General features: G+C 37.6%; 1 protein-coding gene across 2 annotated transcripts in view; it reads left to right on the top strand.

The window, feature by feature from the left end:
• The window catches only part of dclk1a (doublecortin-like kinase 1a), a 61659-nt gene that overhangs the window by 36201 nt on the left and 4492 nt on the right, over positions 1 to 20966 (top strand). The window contains exons 6-11 of one of the 2 annotated variants that reach the window (XM_055148928.1): positions 1546 to 1640; position 1792; positions 15132 to 15212; positions 15892 to 16064; positions 16165 to 16284; positions 20757 to 20903. In XM_055148928.1, coding sequence (XP_055004903.1) covers positions 1546 to 1640; position 1792; positions 15132 to 15212; positions 15892 to 16064; positions 16165 to 16284; positions 20757 to 20903 — 617 coding nt within the window. Of the gene's footprint in view, positions 1 to 1545; positions 1641 to 1791; positions 1793 to 13876; positions 13892 to 15131; positions 15213 to 15891; positions 16065 to 16164; positions 16285 to 20756; positions 20904 to 20966 lie in introns of both variants that reach the window. The other variant, XM_055148929.1, reaches the window with a different exon arrangement.

The raw sequence follows: 20966 nt of genomic DNA, 5'->3' as shown, positions 1-20966 counted from the left end.
TGTATGATAAAACAAACAAACCAAAGAAAAAACACAAAAATCGAAATATTTTAAAACGCATCTACCTATTTTAAACTCAATATTGCTACAGTTTCTCATATATATGATACAGCACTGGTATTTCATAAATAATTTGTACATCTCTCTAACCTCTGCCCATCTGTTCTGCCTGTCTCTCTTACATAAATGTGACTGTGAACCTCCGGGTCAGTCAGTCTAACCTTGAGTTGATCTGAGGTGATGATATATATCTATAAAAAAGGAAAAAAAACCTTTGCAAACACATTAAAGTATCTCAGTTTTGCAGGTTAATGATGGAGCCAGAGCTTTCTGAGATGGAGGAAATGTGCTTTTTGCTTGACCACACTCTGAGCCGTGTTAATGAGCCTAACACTGTTGGTTTAATGAGGTTATGGCACATCTGGAGGAGCTCTCGACAGGAGCAGGAGTCGCAAGAGCAAAACACTGATTATTCACACGGAAACAAGGACATAATGTTGTTGTTATATTTACCCAAGATTGCATAGAGGACATGCAGTCACTGGTCAGTTTATTAGGAACGTCCTGATTCTTTATGTTTTTGCTCAGATTGTGTTCAGATATGGTCCTCTGGTTACTCTGCTTAAATATATTTGAGTTTATTGTTTCAAATTCTACAATTTTTTTCTAATATTGTCACCTGTCACTCTTAGACAGTTACAACATCTAAAACAACATCTAAAAGGGCCCACATTAACGTTATTGTCTGATCTATTTTATAATGTTGTTTCCTCATCAAAAGCGTACCTGGAGTTTTGCTTCATTCACACGCTTAACCCAGAAGTCCTGCCTGTGAGTTCTTCTCTCCAACAGAAAACATTCTGTTCCACCTTGTGATGTCATGTGCTAATACAGAAAGTTCTCCAGTGTGTTTTAAACTCCGTATACCTTCAAGAGAATAATTTTGATAATTTCAGCGCTTTAACTACCCTACTCTACTGAACAAACGGTAAATTGTAGCTGTTAACTTGAGAACTGCCGCTTCATGACATCACAAGTTGGAACAGAGCATTTTGAGTTTTGGAGATGTAGACAAAGTAGTAATGCTGGATTATTCAAACATGTGTGAATGAAACAAAATAACTCCGGTAACAACATTCTAACATGATTTAAAGCTCACAAGAGTCAATTTTTGCGTAATATAGGACCTTAAGTTCTTTAAGACACTCCCTTTCATTATCGCAGCAGCACAACCATCAGCCTCCTCAACCTTTCCAATTTGTTATCTTACCCCCACAGTGCTAGTCTAGTCTTACTCCCAACACAGCCTTATATTTATTTGTACATGGTGAATATCTACACAGACTATGCGATTTCCTTTGTCCTCTCTCTGGTCCTCCTGCTTCTGTGTTGAGTGGGTGCATGCGGAGGGCGGATGTGGAGGCTGCTCGTAGGCTTTTGTTTTAACTGATCTGGATTCAAGTTTAACACTATTTCAGTCTGCAATGCTCCCATTATCACTCACTCACCCTGTTCTTTCTCTCTTTCTCTCTCTCTTCCCTCCAGTGAACGGGACGCCGGCCAGTCAGCTGTCCACCCCGCTCTCCGGAAAGTCTCCCTGCCCCTCCCCCATCAGCCCCAACAACGTCAACCAACGCCGGGTATGAAACACACAACAAAAATAAACCAGATTTTGTGGATAAGATTCTATCAAGAAGATGTACAGTGAAAAAAAATATATAAAAAATGTGTTTTGGAGTTTAAAAGTGCTCCAAAACAGTTAAAGGTGCATTATGTAACTTTTTGGTTGAGGGTCCGTCATCTGCTTGTTTCTATGGATGTCATTGCTCTGCCTGGAATGTCCCACAGTATGATATTAAACAGCTTTATCTTATATTTATTAAATTACAGGTGGTTTTATAGCTCAAAAATAGCTAGAAAAACACTGAGTGGGGTCGCCTTGCCACAGATCCGACCTGTAACTTCTGGTTTGGTCGCCATGAAGATAGAAAGGTTTAATACATTCCAGACAAACAATAACATCTCCATGACGGAAAAGTGTGTGACTTCCACCATAAAAGTTACACAATACAACTTTAATTTCTAACCCTTAAAGGAACAGTTTGGAATTTTGGACATAGGACCTCATTTCATAGTGAGTCAGAGTGTTGGAGATGTGTGGAGACACTTTTTTAAATAGTCCATCCAGTCCTTGTATTTGCAGAGGTCACTGTTGCTACGCTAGTGCATGTCAATGGCCACAGTTAGCCTGCCACTAAAAATAGTCTTGCCTACTCCACAAAACACCAGAGGCAAAACAATTATAATGCAGGAATGTCGATGTGGGTGTCTGTGTCGATAGAATAATTTTAGAAGTATTTTAGTTGCATTTGAAGGCTTTATGTCTGAGCAGCAGCAGCGAGCTTTACTTCCTGATAGAAAGCTTGGCGGTGGACTGATATATGAGAAAATAGGCCCTCAGCAGATGACAATTCATGCAATGCAAAGTTAGTTTTATTTCAAACATAATTCTATCAACACAGACATTGACATCGACAGTCTGGTGTAATAATAGGTTTGTTTCGGGTGTTTTGTGGAGTAGGTAAGACTGTTTTTAGTGTCAGGCTAACTATGGCCATTGACATGCACTAGCCTAGCACCAGCGACCTCTGCAAATACAAGGACTGGATGGAATATTTTAAAAAGTGTCTCCATGCATCTCCAACACTCACAGCTCTATGTCCACAATTCTGAACTGTCCTTTTAATATTGCAAACTGGCAACATCATTCATTGCACTAAATCTCTTGATGGAAACTTGGCTTGATCACTAGTCAGTAGTGATGGTAAAAGGTAGTTGTAGTTAGTAAGAAGTTTGGGGTGTATTTTAGTTTATAACACCTCTTTGTATGTTCCCAGGAAAAGGATAAAATCATGAATGAACTTAGACCGACCACTTCTTAGAGTCTAACTCCAGCCTAATCTGCTCCACCATGTCTGAAATCGGCATTTTTAGGGTCCAATAATGTTAGTTTTTAACCAGTGTTACTAGGTTTTCAATCCATGTCTTTCATTTGTGTTCAGTTCCTCTAATCATGTGACTATAAATAAATGGTCCATAAATCGTTTAGATCTTGGTGGCCCATGTTAGAGCTATTACAGACACTGTGCAATATTAGTGACGATATAAAAACATGATACACTGAATACCAATCATATACATTATCATATGAGATTTCAGTGCTGTCTGATGAATAGTGAAAATCGTCATACTATAAAATTCAGTACTGTTTTGACAAGGAGTACTCATGATGTCTACTACTCCTAATGGTAGTCTCTGTTAAGATGTTAAACTGTCAGTGTGATGATAATTGAAATTGTCATGGAGTGCGTGAGATTTGCAATACTGAGCGTTTTGATGAATTTGGATAATCTATAAAATGACACGGGCTGGTTTCACAAAGATCTTTTATGTAGATTTTTCTTGTGTTTTCATATGGTCAAATCAGAGATTCACCAAAACCTCAAAAAGTATTTTTGTTAGATTGAATGGAGCAGTAATTGGCAACTGCCCAGCCCTACTACTCATACATCATCATTCATTTCTTGTCTAAATACATGAGTTTCTCTCTCAAATACAAAACACTCTGTTCCACTCAATGATGTCATGTCGTAATACAGGAAGTGCTTCAGTGTGTTTTTAACATACACCATTACTAGACTCATTTGGATGACTTCAGCCCTGGAATTGCCAATCTCTGCTGAACTAAAGGTAAAAGATACAGCAGCTATTCACTTGAAAACTACCACTTCATGACATCACAAGGTGGAATAGAGCATTTTGAGCTGTATAGACTAATAATAAAAGATTGCTTAAACGTGTCAATGAAACAAAAGACAACTCCAGGGATGTTTCTGATGAGGTAACAGCATGACATGGCTTAAAGCTCACATGAATCCATTTAGTGTAATACAGGACCTTTAATACTGCGTTTGAAGTAGCTCTAAGCCTTAGTCAATACCTTTCTTTGTAAAACCAGCCCTTTGTCAATGAAGATTTTACATCAATTCCTGCAATTTTGTACTTGTCATTTTTGCATGTTTATACTTAACTTAACAAGATACTTTAAATGCCCATAATTTTCAACTGACAATTATATTTGTAGGAGCATTGCTTGAGTGATCTGCTGAAAGGAGCATGCAACTCGCAAGGTTTCAGACTCTGAGTTCAGATTAAGGTCACAGACTTCAATCCACTTCTACAACCTTTAATATGAGCTTTAATCAAACTCCACTTACTTAGCACAGCTTTTTAATTTCACTGCTAAAACTGTTGCCGATTTCTTTCCCCTCCCCTGTAAACAAACACTTCAATCTCAGCCTTCATTTGCGAACACAGCACTGTACCTGCAAAGAAGGTTCATTCAAATGGGAGAGAGAATTAGCTTACCTCGATATAACGTTTATGCACTCCTTTCACTTTTTTAGCTGACAGAAGCGGCTACAGCTATGATGTATCACGCAATTATTTAGCTGTTTATTGTGGTGTTTTTTTAGGTTTACGCTCAGCCCAGGAATCAATGAATGTCTGGTTTGAATAGCTATACTTGCTACTAAAATCAGGAGAGCGTTGAAAATACATATATATCGAGCGAGGTGTAGCTTTAGTTTGACATGCCAGAGAAAATTAATGGTTGTTTTGGCCCCAAGGCTTCTGATTGTTAGTGTTGTATACTGGTGCTATATGAAGGTCAGCTGTGGGTTGTAACTAGAGTTAGTGAGGAGCTGGAATAGAAGTAGGTCGGAATACATGCGGAGAGGGGATGGAGAGCGGAAAGAGGAATATGAAGGATTTTCTTCTCGGCATCTTTACACTGTAGTTATGGCAGCGTTGCTTTTTCTGCTCATTGAGATGATCCGTCTAAGTTTAAGCACGTTAAGTAAAAGTATTTCAACTTTAGTCTCGGTTAAAGCTGCTGGATCTCAGCTTTAACCATCCAAAACAATTCACTTGATGGCATCCTCATTTCATTACATTAAAATACAGAAATTTACTCTAATTTTCTAAACTCTAGTTTCGAAATAAGACTACTAAAATTAACACAAATCAGTTTGGCTTTCCAGTTTTCATTTTGAATTCCATCCATATTCATTTCACTGGGTTTGGGACCTGACTCTTCATTTACCAAATGATGTACACAATGTATATGCAGATTTGTGACTTCTATCTTCTTTGCTTTATAATCAAATAAATGAATAAAAGTAAATTAAATAGTATACAACTGCTATACTCTCTAAGACAAAATACTATACCTCAGTACAAAAGCCCCATTTACTAGTAGATCTTAAAGCCAAACAATGTACCTTTTCACTTTGCCTCCAATATGGCATTAAATCTGCCTTTGTGGAAAATGTCCAAGTTACAGGCTGAATCTGTGGAGAGGCAAGTTTGCTGACAGTAAGATATAAATATACCCACAATTGAATAAATACAAGTTTAATGCCCTACTATGGAACCTTTACAATTGCCAATACATGTCTAACATAAAAGTGCACAGTTTGTCTTAGCACAGCCTGACAGTGTCTAGAAATAGCAGAGTGAAGAAGCCTGTAATCTCAGCAGCTTCAGTTTCATGATATAATTCCTGCCTCACTGCTTATACTGCCATCCCTCGTCTCTGTGTGGCACATTTTAATTTAACTTTCTCCCATTTCCCCCTCCTCCTTTTTCCCAAATGAAAGGGCATTAGCTCCTCAAAATTTGCCTTGTAAATGAATTCTATACTCCTTTGAGAAGTGAGCCGCAGTTTTCTGAAATTATAGGATACCTCACACAGAGCAGGTAAAGTGTAATATAAGACCCAAATTGGGAATATGTTGACTCTAAAATAACATATTTTACAAAACTTTAAACAGTTTACAACAAGGACTGAACCAGGAATAAAGATCTTAAACTAGTTATAAAACAAGATTAAAATAAAAATGAAAATACCAAACCAGGCCAAAGGTGGACTTAACCCTAGGACTGCTACGAAAACACATATTGAAGCTACTATACTATACTTTACTATACTTTACTATATTGCTACACTGAAATATTGTGATAAACTATAATACTGAAAATGCTTGTGTAATACTTATACTGTCACAAAGCAGGATAATCCCAGTAAACCATTTTTTTATATATACAGTCTTAAAAGGCATGAGCTGCAACACATAATAAACCTATAATTAGCCATAGCAAATGTTTTTCTACCCTATACAGTCTTAAATCATATGTTATTATATAAAAATAACAAAAATTCACCCATCAATGCAAAGAATAAGTAAATATTGAGCCTCAAATATATCATTCCAGCTCTCATATATTGAAGCTGATATTGTAATTTTCATGACAGCCCTGCTAGCCTGATTCATCAGCCGGTTTCACCTCGTAGAAACCGTCTGAACTTGCAGTGTTGGAATTCGTTCGCTTGATGGTAAGCAGGTACTTTTTAAAATTTAACCAGTTGTTCCTATTTGGTCATGACTAATTAATGCACTGCTAAGTGGTATATTAAGCTTTTCCCAAATCCCGTAGGAAGAAGGGCAATAACATCTTTCCCCTTGATAAAATTCACCAACCTTTCTTTTTGTTCTGCCTAAATCCTCGATTTCGGGAATTGTTGCCAGCACAGAATGTATGGCTCTTTTTGCTGATTGGCTGGTGCTTGGATGCGCACTTTCGGAGTTTTTGCTAATCGTGTAGTGTATTCCTATTCTTGACCTAGTTGTTGAGAGAAATTAAATTGAGCGGAGGCACTAGGTGGCGCCAGCCTGGCTATACTTAACCCAGTGTAAACAAAAAAATGAATAAAGACAAAATCCTGTGTAAACCAATCCTAAACATTTCTATACCAATAGATAGACATGAGACACTAGATATACAAGGGAAATTATTTGGAGACAGTAGCTCACACATCATAATATGTTATAATTACAAAGAGCAAAAAAATATAAATGGTAATTATAAATGCAAAATAAATCTCAAAAACACCAAGAGAGTGATATCAAATAAGCTATAATTATTGTACAAAAGAATATATAAATATAGTAAACATATCTCTACTAGTATATACCAAAGTTATAAAGAGAAACAGTGTAAAGATGAATTAGTGTTGACATAGGTCTAGCTATTAGAGGGTGAGTTGTACAGACATATATTCCATTTGCAGTGGCAACTCTGAAACCTTTTAGTCCTTTGTTCTGCTTGTATCCATGATCCTTGTCTGTATACATCTACAGTAGCAGCTAACACTTCTTTGCACAGCCGCACTGACCCACCACTTGGATTGCATTAAATCAGTCCACCTCATTGCACCCTGCCTTTAAACACTTAGAGCCCTTTGCTGCCTGGTTTAGAAGAGTGCACCCTCACACAGAGCCCCCTCCTCCTCCCTCCATCCCCCTCTCTCATTTGTCACTGTCAACCTCCCGAAACGCACGCCGGTACACCACATGATCATTTATGCACACAGACGACAGCAGCCTGATGGTCTAGCTAGTGCGGGCATTGCGATTCATATATTCAGTGTATGCACAAATGACCCATTTTACGAATTGGCAGCAGCAGCGTGAAAACTGTCTTCATTCAGGAGGCTGCTTCTATTGTAAATGGAGATAAGGCTTTACTATGTGTTACTATGTGTTTCCAGTAGGGCAGTAGGGTGGAATATAGGTTAAAAAAAATCTGAGAATAGATGCATTTTACATTCAAAATTTAAATTAAATACCATGTGCCTGGTACCAGTGCAGGCCTGAGTGATAAAAGAAATACATGAAATGTCCCATATTACCTAAAACTAACTCTTGTGAGCTTTAAGTCCTACTAAAATGTTGTTACCTCCTTAAAAACAAACCTGGAGTTGTGTTTAGTTTCATTCTCACATGTTTGAGTAACACTTTATTATTAGTCTGTCTATATCTCCAAAGCTCAAACTGCTCTGTTCCACCTTGTGATGTCATATAGTGGTAGTTTTCAAATTAACAGCTATACCTTTTACCTTAAGTTCAGTACAGATTGGCAATTCCAAATATCCAAATGAGTCTAGTGAAAGTGTTTAAAAACACAGTGGCGAACTTCCTTCATTACCACATGACATCACAAGGTGGAATAGAGTGTTTTCTGTTTGAGAGAAGAACTTAAACGTGTGAATAAAACAAACCAACTACAGGTATGTTTGTGATGAGAGAATAACATTATTATATAGATGAGAAAAAGTATGTAACTATGTAATATTAATGGTGGAAGTTGTCTACTTGTGTCCACTCATTAGCTGGAATGTTCCGCAGTATGGCAGTATACAATACTTCATGACATCACTCCTTCATTTAAGAATCTTTTAGCAATAACTGTAATTGAATGAATTCATTATTGATACGTTTACCATCATATCGTGGAACATTCTAGACAAATACTAGACAATACCATGAATGAAATGTTTTATGGGCAGTAAACAAAACTTCTTTATAGCCCCCCATTGTTATCCAAAAAGAGATATTATGTATGAACCAATCTGACTTGTGTATGTAGCTTTATGTAAACCAAGGCCAAACTATAACACGACATCACCGGCTCTTAACCACGAGAAGCAGTCCAAACGGATGAACCACACTTTTCAGTTACCTAACCGTGCAACTGACAACCCACACAAGTCTGCATACTCCATCCACCAATAAAAATGACCTGAATCTGCTCCTTTAAGCAGTACGATAAATAAATACAATGACGATAGTACGAGTAACCGAGTGAAGAATGTAGTACCTCTCTCCCACACCTTCCTCTCATCTCTGACTCATTCATGTCCGTGGCCTCGAGTTGCATGCTCCGACCATAACTGTAATGACATTCACTGTGTGCAAATGTGTGTAAGAAAGTGAGTGAATCTGATCATTCATGTCAAGAGTGTTGTCATAAACTTTTATTTGGGTTCATTTTGTGTTCATGTTAGAGATTTTCTTATTTTTTAGTTTTGTTTTATTGGGGTTTGGCAGAGATGCATGAGAAAAGCAATCCACAAAGTAAAAGTTGCATCTATACTTTTGTTGTTTTTTAATTCTAAGGTTTGTTGCACATTTGTAAATACTAAATGCTTCCATCTTAGGTTCATTTTGCATGTAAGCTTTGTCTTTATTCATGTTTGTTATGTTTGCATTTCATGTGTGAGCTCATTTGCATTTTTGTCTCATTAAATTCATTGTAATTTCATTTTTTTGTGTCTTTCTTTTTGTGAATCTAACATGGACTCAAAACCAGGGCAGCTAAGATCCATTTATATCACACTATATAACCTCTCTATATAACCTGCTTGTCTCCATGGAGATGTTATTACTTTCAGAGGAATGTTCCAAAGTATGGCATTGAACGTATCAACCTTGTGTTTAATGTGATATGTCTTTGTTAATAAATTGATTAAGAGGCATGCATTTTTACTGTGAGAGGTTTTTGTCTCTCCGCAGATCTGAACTGTAACTTGGCTTGGCAGCATCTTGTTGTCACCATGGAGAGATACGTTTAATGCTATATTCTGGAACACTCCTGGCAAAGGAATAACATCTCACCAGAGAGTTATGAGCCCAGCACTATACTAAACCAGCCTAAACCGGAGTGGACTAAACCAATTTTAAACCATAATAAAATTATGTCTATACAAGGTCCAAACTAAAACTCAAACAGGGCTGAAAGTGCAGAATAGTATGGTAAAAAAACAGTATTAAATAAGCCATGACTCCAGACCTTAACTTGGTAAATATTGTCTCTCATCTCCCCTGAGTCAGGAGTAAGTCCTTTAAAACTGTAAAACCAGTCTTAGTATACAAAAATGAGAATAGACAGAGTTCACATGGACACCATTAAATAAATGAGCTTTTATTTGTTTTGCTGTGCTGAACGCAGGCCTATTACGATAACCATCTCTGTGTTCACTTTGTCTTCAGATGAGATTACAACTCACAAAATCCCCAAAGGTCCATTCACCCTCTTCACTGAACAGCTCCAAATTAATTTTATCATTTTCTCATGATTAGAAAAACGCTCACGTCCATTCAAATGAGCTGCAGGAAAGAATACAGCTGCTATCTCTTTCTGTAAATTTCAGTGCTTAGTCTAGTCATGGTACAATTCCTTATGGTCCATGTTTTATGAGAATCTGAGTGAGAATTTGGGATAAAGCCACGCTCATGAAAACTTATTAGGTTTGTATCAGGGGGAAGTAAACAGCAATAAATCCTGGGTTAGCCGGAGATGGCAGTGGATGTGATAAGAAGGACCGCCGCTGGAGAGGTCCCATGGGCTAAAGTTGGCTCAAGGACAGTTACTCAAGCACAAGAAGCAGAGCATTTGTTTAATACTCTATTGCAAACTTCTGTTTCATTAAACCTAAAATAAAATACAAAATTCAAATGATTGGATAGGCTTGGTTTAAAATTTCACACTAGATTTTTACACTAAAGGTGCGCTGCGTAACATTTCAAGTGGAAGGTTTGCTACCTTAGATGATTCAACAGCCAGTTTCACTTCGCAGAGACTGTCTGATCTTGCATCATTAGAATTTGTTCGCTTGACAGTAGGCTCACGGGGCTAACTCGTATACGTATTAAGCTTTTCCCAAATCCAGTAGGAAGAAGGGCAATAACGCCTTTCCCCTTGCTAAAATTCACCAAACATTCTCTTTGTTCAGGTTTTAAATCCTCGATCTCAGGAATCGTTGCCAACACAGAATGTATGGCTGTTCGCTGATTGGTTGGTGCCCAAATTCGCACTTCTGGAGTTTTTGCGAACCGTCTAGTGTATTCCGATTCCTGACCTAGTCGCTGGAGAGAAATGAAATTGAGCGGAGGCACTAAGTGGTGACTGCCTGACTACTGCTACCTGCTTGTCTCCACGGAAATGTTCCACAGTATAGAATAAACCATGAGGAAGATATGCCGGTTACAGCACTATGCTACATTATAGTTCAGATCTGTGGAGAGTTGCCCCTATTCACAAAAGGAATTATAGTATTTTTGAGCAATACCTGTAATGAATAAATGCTAAATGGATATGTTTAATGTCTTCTTGGAGCATGGAGACAACTATTTAGCGGACCCTCCACCAGAAAAGTTGCGCAGTGCAGCTTGGATACAAAATACAAAATGATTAAAATGACTGTAACTGAAATGTAAAGCAGTCAACAAACATTTTAGTGTTTTTACTGTCTATGTAAGAACATGTTTACATGTGCTCTACTATGAAACACAAATATTGGACAACAACAGTTACCGTTAGTCATAGATGGATTAAATATCATTACGGCTAGATCACTTTGTTCAATAGAAGCCTCATCTGTTTTCCTATTCACATCACACACACTCAGAGCCAGCAGCCTGCCTCTCTCTCCTTATCAGAGCAGTTCAAACCAGGACACAAGCACCAACCGTATTACTTCTTAAAAATGCATTGCTTGCTTTTTGCATTTATTGATAATTCTTCTTCTTCTCTGTGTTTCTCATCAGCTTCATTTAGGATCAATCTTAACCTCAGTGTTTAATTCAGATTTATGTGCTGTGTCTGTCCTTGTGAGTCTGAAGAACCCAGGCAGGTGATGTAAAAAAAAAACTCCCTGTATTTTAGTGGTCTGAGTCATCGCTGTGCAAATAAAATGTAGAGAGGTAATGCTCAGAATAGTGAGTGTATTGTGCAACATAGAAACAGATAGCATCGCCTGACAATAACAGTTTATGCCAAATCAAATCAATACAGCCCAGACGCTATGTAGCTATATTATCGCTCTCTCTCTCTGTCTGTCACTCCATCTGCGGCTAGATTTGAATACATGTCCTCGAAGGTTCATCTAAGGATTTTAAAATGTCAAAACCAAAGCAAAAACCAACTTTGAATGATAAAACACTCAATTAAATCTAAACCCTGAATGGAAAGACTTAACTCACTCAACTAGAACTGAAGCTGGGTCTTATGAGGGTTAAACCGGGACTAAACCAGATCTGCACCACGGTTTTTGGAATGGGTTTATCCTTTATGTAATTCACCTCTATTTCTCTATATGAGATGTCATCACAGTATTCTATAGGCCAATATTATTTAATACAAATGGGGGGTGGCTAAAATCATTATTGTTCAACTGCAGGTTTTGTTGTAATATAGCAGTGTCTTGAGTCTGGTCAGTAATAGAAATGATCAGTTTGCATATTTAGGAATTTGCCTTTCTGATATTTCATGGCAAAATACAGTGTAATCAATATGCAAAACTGACTCGTGCTCCTCAGCATCACATTATTAATTCAGTTTACGTCTGAAGAAGGACTACTATCAAATTACTCGAAGGTAAAATATGCATCTTTTCTTATGTACAGTCCTTGTCTCCATGGAGATGCTATTGTGTTGCCTTGAGTGTTCCATAGTATGGCATTGACTTTTCTATCTTTTCTATCTTTTCTATTTGTTCAATTACACGTGGTTTTATTGCTGAAAATACTTTGAAAAAATGCATTTTTACTGTGAGCGTTCTTGCCTGTCCATTGATCTGTCACTTAGGCTTGTCTTCACGAAGATTAATTTGTTTAATGCCATAATGTGGAACATTCAAGGCAACGCAATAACTTTTCTATGGAGACAAGCACAGAGAAGGCATCAGAAAAGTGATATAAACATATATTGTATGTTTAATACATGAACTGGACTACCCAATCACTACAACAGCAACTTTAAACCTCAAGAAGCCCATGCACAATAAACGGCACCTACACCTCTGTTTGAGACCCTCTGGCTTGTTCACATGCTGCTGCCCTCCCCTCATCTTTTTCTCCATCTCATGTCTGCCACTCCATCTGTCTGTAGATTTTCACACAAGCATTTATCGAAAGGTTCAACTAAGCTTCTTCCCGGCAGACAGACAGGAAGTGGCCATATATGGGCTCCTGTCTCCTGCCTGCTCTCTGCTCCAGTTTCCATAGCAACTGCATTTTGTTTCCAGGAAGGAGTGCAGTGATAGGAGGACAGGAGATGTGCTAGTTTTCAGATAAGGGCTTGCAATATGGGACAGGCACAGAAGATCTATATGTATTAAGGTGAATTTCGACTTAACCTAGGCCTAATGTTTATGGTTACGTTATGCATTTTGTTCTATATATGTATTAAGATTTGTAATACTTTAAGTTATTTTAGCTGTAATAGACCTACATTTTGCAGGATATAGTGATCAATTTAAAAATATTGTTATTATTATGTCATCAGGTTGGCTGTTATGTACTTGTTTTTATCCCAACCTGGAGCTAAAAGCGCTGCTGTGTATATAAATATAAATAAGAGACACGATTAGCTGGTGTTGTCCTATTAGCTAATGGAAAACAATGTTATATAAAGGCGATGAAGAGGCTGACTCAGAGTGAAGCCTCACCTGGTGGCTTGGAGGGGGAGGTTCAAACAGTTGACATAACAATAGTTGTATTATTTTAGTCCGGTGTCTTTAGAGCAAGTTGTATCCTCTCTTTGCATCCAGTTTGTGCAAGGACATTGAAACTCACAGACTTTTACTCTCTTCTTCCTTCCCTCCGTACATCCTCCTCCTCTTCCTCCCTCTCTCACTCAGACAGAGACAGAGACTAGCTGAATTCAGGCGGGGTCAGATGAGGAGACGTTGAAGGAATTTGAATTGAGATTAAGGATTTTCTCCGGATTACAGCTGTGCAATCTCAATCAATGTCCAGCACTACGCAGCAGTTTAGCTCAAAAACACATCAGATTTTATCACATGTTTTATAAATTGCATTCATTCAGTACTCTAATCTAATCTGTCAGTATGTATTGTCCATTTTATATTGTCTTCTTGTGTTGATGGATGTGTATAAAAGCAGATAAGGAGACAAGCTTTCATGAGGTCCATCATAAGCAGTTGTATTGACAGCTGACATTTTGACAGATCTCCCCAGCTGCAGATAGAAACTGTATTGGTTTGCACACAGCCCTCTCCATCACGGCCGCTGCCATGACGACCAGGTCAGGAGGAGCAGGAAGTAATAAGGTTTGGTCTCCTGATGCTTATCCCATGTCCCGTATAATGACCTCCTATTACTAACCCCATACAGCCCAGTGGTCCTCCTCCTCAGTCATTACCAGCTCCCAGACCTGTGTTTTATTCAGGGCTACAGTGAGCAGTACAACACACAAAAGAATAGCCTTAGTTTTATGAATGAAGAGCAGAGATTTGGGACACTCTGGTCTAAAGAGAAATGCATTGTAAGCAGGTTGTAGTCGCCTCAGTGGTCTCTTTGTAAGCATTTTTAAAGCCATATTTATAAATTATGTAATAAATGTATTTTTTTCAGTGTTAAGTAAACGGGACTTGCTTTGACTTAAGTAGGGCTAAGATGTTGATGTTGTCCTTGGACGTTACAAGGATGGATGGGATTAGGAATGAGTGCAACATAGAAATAGCTTGTAAGCGATGTTTTGGGGTTTAAGCCAGAGGACAGAGGAATGAGGTGCCTGGAACACGTGCAGAGAAGAATTAGTGAACATATTAATAGATGGGTGTTAGAAGCCTAAGAGGAAGACCAAAGAGGAGATAATATGAAGGAAGGCAAGAGGAACGAAAGAGAGAGACTGGACAGGATGCAAAAGATTATAGATTTTAATTTAAAGGTCCTATATTACATAAAACTGACTCTTTGCTTTAAGCCATGTTATAATGTTGTTACCGCCTCAAAAACACATGTTTGAGTAACCTTGTTTGTCTACGTCTCCAAAGCTCAAAACGCTTTGTTCCACCTTGTGATGTCATGACACGCTAGTTTACAAGTTATCTACTTTTTAGAGAGATTGGAGAGAGAAATACAGGTCTGAAAACCACCCAAATAATTCTAGTGAAGGTGTAAGGAGTTTAAAAACACAGTGGAGCACTTTCTGTATTGCCACATGACATTACAAGGAAGAGAGTGTTTTATGTTTGAGACAAGAACTCAGCCTAAATCTGAATGAAACAAAACACAACTCCAATCCTGTTTGTGATGAGAAAACATCAGAAAATAAAATAATATGGCTTTTTTTGGTTTCATTTTTTCAAAACAGTTAATTTATTTACTATGACATATAATAATACATGTTTTTCTTCTTCTCAGGGTCCCAGGGGTCTTCCTCGTCTCTGTCTTCTGCAAAAGTGTCCAGTCCAGAAGAGGAGAGGAATGGCACTACTCCTGAAGGTGAGTAACATAAACTCTGTATTCTCTGACAGGTACATTCAAATACCACCGTAATCTCTCAATCATCTCTGACCTTTTATTCATGAGTCTCAAACTATGGCAACGCTCCTTCGTCCTCATAGCAACTAAGCATTTTACATTACAATATTCTATGTTTTGAAAGCAAGGAAATATATTTATACCTGTACACAGTGATGGGAATGGACTTTGAAAATGTATTTAGTTACAGAATACTGAATAGCCCAATTAAAATGTAATCTGTAACGGATTCTGATACATAGTCCAATCAGAATACTGCATTCTGAATACTTGAGATATTTTACTTTACTTTATGTCTAATTAGAGATGAAACATTGCACATGCGCGCACTGCAAGACCTGTGTTTCTTTTTTTTTCTTATTAATACCATGCATGCAAGATGAAGTACTGCCATGTATTCCTTTTAATTTAGGAGAGTAACTATTCTGAATACCACCAAATGAAAAATGAACTATACCACAATACAAGTACTCAAAATGTGTATACTTAATATTGTATGAATAGGTGCATGTAGTCATTTACTTCCCAAACCTGCCTGTACACTGTTATCACTTGAATAGATTATACTTACCTTACCTAATCTTACCTTGACCTGGATAAAACATAGATGAAAACAGGTTCTTCCCTCTCTCTTAAACAGTGGAGGTTCCAGTAGACGAGGTTCCTGCCGTGCCATCCTACATCTCGGATCGGTACAGAGTGGGACGCATGCTCGGGGATGGGAACTTCGCTGTGGTTCGAGAATGTGTGGAACTGTCAACGGGACGAGAATACGCACTTAAAATTATCAACAAGAGCAAGTGCAGAGGCAAGGTGAGGCCAGCAGACACACACACAGACATTTCTTACAGTTAGTCAGGTGTCGTATGGGAGGACTTTACATTTGGTACTAAATTGTAGTCGTGTTTCACAGGAACATATGATCCAGAATGAGGTGGCCATCCTGCGCAGAGTCAAACATCCAAACATCGTCCTCCTGATCGAAGAGGTGGACACGTACAGTGAACTCTACCTGGTCATGGAGCTGGTCAAGGTGAGGCAGCAGCATAATCATCAAATGAAAAATAGATCTGAAATATCTCTGAAATAAAGACCTGTACTATTTACAGTGTATATTTCTACACATTCCTATAACAGATACATATTTTGGTTGCACTTAATAAAAAACATCTTCATGAATTTTAATAAAGCATGAAGAATGGCTTAAATCATAATGAACAAATACTTTATCAATAGTTTATTAAGAATGATTCAACCTTAATAACTACTTCCTTAAAGGATTAGGAGTTAGGGTTAGTAAGTAAGTTAGTAGTGATGTAACGATAACCAAAATATCTTGATATCGTATCGTTAAAGTTCTCACAATAATATCATGGACCATTACAATATATCAAATTACAAGTGTCTTTGCTTAAATTAAGACTTATGGTGCAGCAAAAGCTAAAAAAAAAAAAAAAAAAAAAAAGACAGAGGGAACTACATAGACCATGATCCTTTGCTCCATTTCAGTGCAGACTACATGAAGAAATAACAGTTCTAAGCACTTTTAAGTCTTAGTTCTTTGGATTAAGTCTTGTCAAGGCATTTTAAGAGGAAAATATAGCATATTAACCCTCTCAGGCTCAAATTAATTTTTAGTATCAGGAAAAATCTAATATTTGGGGAAAATTATCATATGGGGTAGTAATATACAATCCTGACTTTTTTATCCTTTGTAAACAAAAAAAGTATTTTGCACTTCTGGCAGGCCGTTTGCACGTAGCCATTCTTGCACAGTCTGCATCGTCCACGTTTATCAGCATGGAAGGGAGAAAAGGCTCCTGAGGAAAAAAATCTCATAAAATATGGATGTGGAGTAAGTAGGTAATTGGAATTTAGTTGTTGCAAATCTACAACGCCTGCCTGGAGAGGGTTAACAGTTTTGTCATCCTCACCAAAATATCGCAATAAATCGTACTGTGAGATGTATATCGTGAAAATGTTATACATAGAGATTTGGATATCGCTACATCCCTAATCGTGAGCCTCCCCACCATATCTTGAGCTTTCATGATATCGCAATAAATATCGTACCGTGAGGTTCGTACCATGACAATATTGTATCGTGAGACTTGGATATCATTACACCCTTATAAGTTAGTAAACCTGAATCATTCTTAAAGACGGGATATTATGCAAAATCAACGCACAGCAACTTGACAAACCTGATGCAATATGCAAGAATTTTATTAGTGCAATGACTGTGTGGTGACAGCGCTCTGAAGGTGGCTTAGTACATGGAGCAAAAAGAGGAGACACTCAGAACGTCAAAAATAAAAGTTAAATTTATAAAACATGTTAATACATTGTTTCTAGCAAATGTAGCATCAAAACAATAAAAGATAATATGTGATCTAAATATGTTACTATGTGTTAAGTTAAGTCTTAATAATATCGCATAGAAGTAAAATATCCCTTTTTTAATGTATTATTGTATAACTTGGAGTCGTGATTCATGATTGGAAACTGTTACAAACAAGACTACCTACCCTCTCTTCACTTCACGTCATTTATCTAATTTCTACCTCCAGTGTATGGCCTATATAGTGTAGCTGTTAATTCACAAACATGCTTTTCATTCGTGAGTAATCTCCCATGATCCCTCTTGTTGCACTTGCGATTGTTATCTCTAATTCGGCGAGTCCATAGATCTGACATAGATACAGCAGCCATTCTCATCCACTGAACCAAGTGATGAATCCCAAACAGTGGCGGGGTGTTGGATGGGGAGAATTGGTTTGTGGCCTCCAGCGATCGTGTGTGCGCATTTTTCATTCTGGAGTGGAGAAATGTTGTGTGCATTATTCAGCAGTAGAGTGTCATCCATCTGTCAATGCTGCTACAAAGTACTACAGAATATAGATGAGTATGAGACCGGTGCAGATAGTGCTGTGTACTGTTAGTGTGGGCAGTGGGGATGGAGAGACGAAGGAGACACAGGAGCAGATGGGGAAGGTGTGGCGGCTGTGTTACTAATACAGAGGATGTGACTAGACTACATATAGATCAGAATATCAGCAGGATTACAGCAGTCGTATTAACTACTACTGTATATGTAAATACAGGATTGCTAAAACATAAATCAATTGAAATATAACCCTGAGTAAGATAATTAGTGTGTTAAAAATGGTTAAAGGGCCCATATATATTATAAGTTATTTTATGTTCTATGTTATAATGATATCCTTCTCAGAAACATACCTGGAGTTGTGTTTTGTTTCATTCACACGTCATAAACCCTGCATATTTAGGCTGAGATCTTCTTTCAAATAGAAAATACTCTGTTCCATTTTGTGATGTCATGTGGTAATACTGGAAGTGATCCTTTGTGTTTTTAAAGTTCATTAGAATAAATACATTTCTAATCATTTAGATGATTTCAGCCCTGGAATTGCCAAACTTTGCTAAACACAAGATAAAATGTAGTTGTTAACTTGAAAATTACTACTTCATGGCATCACAAAGTGGAACAGAGCATTTGGAGCATTTGGAGATCTGTTGAGCATGTGGAAATGAAACAAAACAGAGCTCCAGATATGTTTATGACTTGATAACAACATTCTAACATGGCTTAAAGCTCACAAGAGTCAGTTTTGCATAATATAGGACACTTAACTGATCATATATATGATGAAAAAAGATCCTAACATCTCTGTGAGCCATAGCAGTGCTGTAAATTCACACGGGACTCACACATGTCCAAAAGTATTTCTGTATAAAATGTGTGTGAGTGTGGTGAGAAAAGTGCTTTTCCCAGATGATAGATGTCCTGTCACTCATGGTTACATAAGGCGGTGTGGAGCCAGTGCCACTGTCTCCCACAAAAAGGTGTTTCGTTATTTTTGTGTTGGGCACCTATGATATTTATTGGCGGTTTTAATTTTGGATAGCATTTGAAGATAAAAAAAAAAAGTGGAGATGTTTTTGTGTTACTTAACTTCTTATTTCCATTTTGAATCATGTTGCGTTATAATCTAGTCTTGCTGAGGTTGTGTTTACATATACTGCAAAATGTAAATGATAAAGAAATACATTTCCAAATAATGAGACAAAAATGTTAATCTTGAACCAGCCAACATCCTGATATTCTTCACATTTGATACCAGACTAAAATATGAACTGCAAAATCTTTTACAAGAATTCCAAAACCTACATGACTTTTCTAATTAGGCAACTTTACAGTATAACTATGACGACAATAAGGGCTGTCATAACGTGAGTGTAGCATGTCCCTGTATTGTCTATGGAGGTGCTGTAGTTTTGGTGAGGCTCCAGTCTGTGGGATTTGACAGCTTTCATATTTAAATAAGAGTCACAGCGCAGGTCAGGAGCTGTAGTGTCAAAGGAAGAGCGAGCTTCAGCCCTATTTTTACCTCCTGCTCCAGTTAGTCCAGTCACACAAAGATACCGTCAAGAAATAACAAGGGAGAGAGGTGATGGGAGGTGGAATTTAAAACACAGTATAATGTATGAAGGAAGAGTTTGTGCAGTGGTTTTATTCTCTTAAAGATGATAAATACAGCTGCACAAGTCCCTAATATTTTCACGATACTGCGATTCCACACTTTATTTTAGTAATAACAAAATAGCACTGGGCATTTGAAGTATGAATTGATGTGGTTCTATCCTCTTTATAACATCTCCACTTTATAATTAGAATTTCATCAAATTATCAATAACATACTTTGCAACAAGTGTAGCTACTACCTACTCAGATCAGTGTAGGCAGAGGTGGGACTAAGTAATTGTTTTGCAAGTCTCAAATAAGTCTCAAGTCTTTGACCTCAAGTCTGAATCAAGTCCCAAGTCAAATACAGGCAAGTCCAAGTTGAGTCTCGAGTCACTGGCCCATAAATTCAAATCAAGTCCAAGTCGTCTGCTTCGAGCTTCAAATCATTTTAAGTCTTTAATCCAAAGTACCAAATGTATCTTAGACTGTTGCAATTTATATGACTTTTAAGATAAATTGCACTTATAAAGTCATAGTATATTTATATATGAGTATGTATAGAGTATATAAGTGTAGTAGAAATGCAAACTTTTTCTTTTTAAATATCTTGACAAGATATTAGTGAGTCATTATAGTCAGAATAGAAAGAATTCAGATTTAAAAGTGTTTTTCAAGTCTTCTCAAGTGGCCTCAAGTCTGAGTCAAGTCCCAAGTTTTAGTCCATTTTATCAAGTCAAGTCTCAAGTCCTTTAAATAGTGACTAAAGTCTGACTCGAGTCCAAGTTACGACTTACAAGTCCCCACCTCTGAGGGTAGGTTTGTTAATATTTACTGTACAAAATGGAGTGTATACATCACAAAATATAAAATTTTCATAGTATTCCAAGAGCAGCTTGTATTGTGGCTGGTCAAAAGACAAATCTGTCATCTCTGGATAACAGTTTCACACAGAACCGAACACTTCTGCTAGACTGTGACACTGACGAGCCTCTTGTTCTGTCACTCTTTGTCCACAGGGAGGTGATCTGTTCGACGCCATCACCTCGGCCAACCGATACACGGAAAGAGACGCCAGTGGCATGCTTTACAATCTGGCCAATGCCATCAAGTACCTCCACAGCCTCAACATCGTGCACAGAGACATCAAACCAGAGAACCTCCTGGTGAGTGGGACCTGACACCTAACATTTGAAATCAATCTGAAATTCATGTTCCACCAGTTATTC

This window comes from Boleophthalmus pectinirostris, unplaced genomic scaffold, assembly GCF_026225935.1.
Source record: "Boleophthalmus pectinirostris isolate CB_2022bp ecotype Guang Dong unplaced genomic scaffold, ASM2622593v1 HiC_scaffold_12, whole genome shotgun sequence".
Classification (NCBI taxonomy): domain Eukaryota; kingdom Metazoa; phylum Chordata; class Actinopteri; order Gobiiformes; family Gobiidae; genus Boleophthalmus; species Boleophthalmus pectinirostris.
This window is presented reverse-complemented; position numbering and strand designations above follow the sequence as displayed.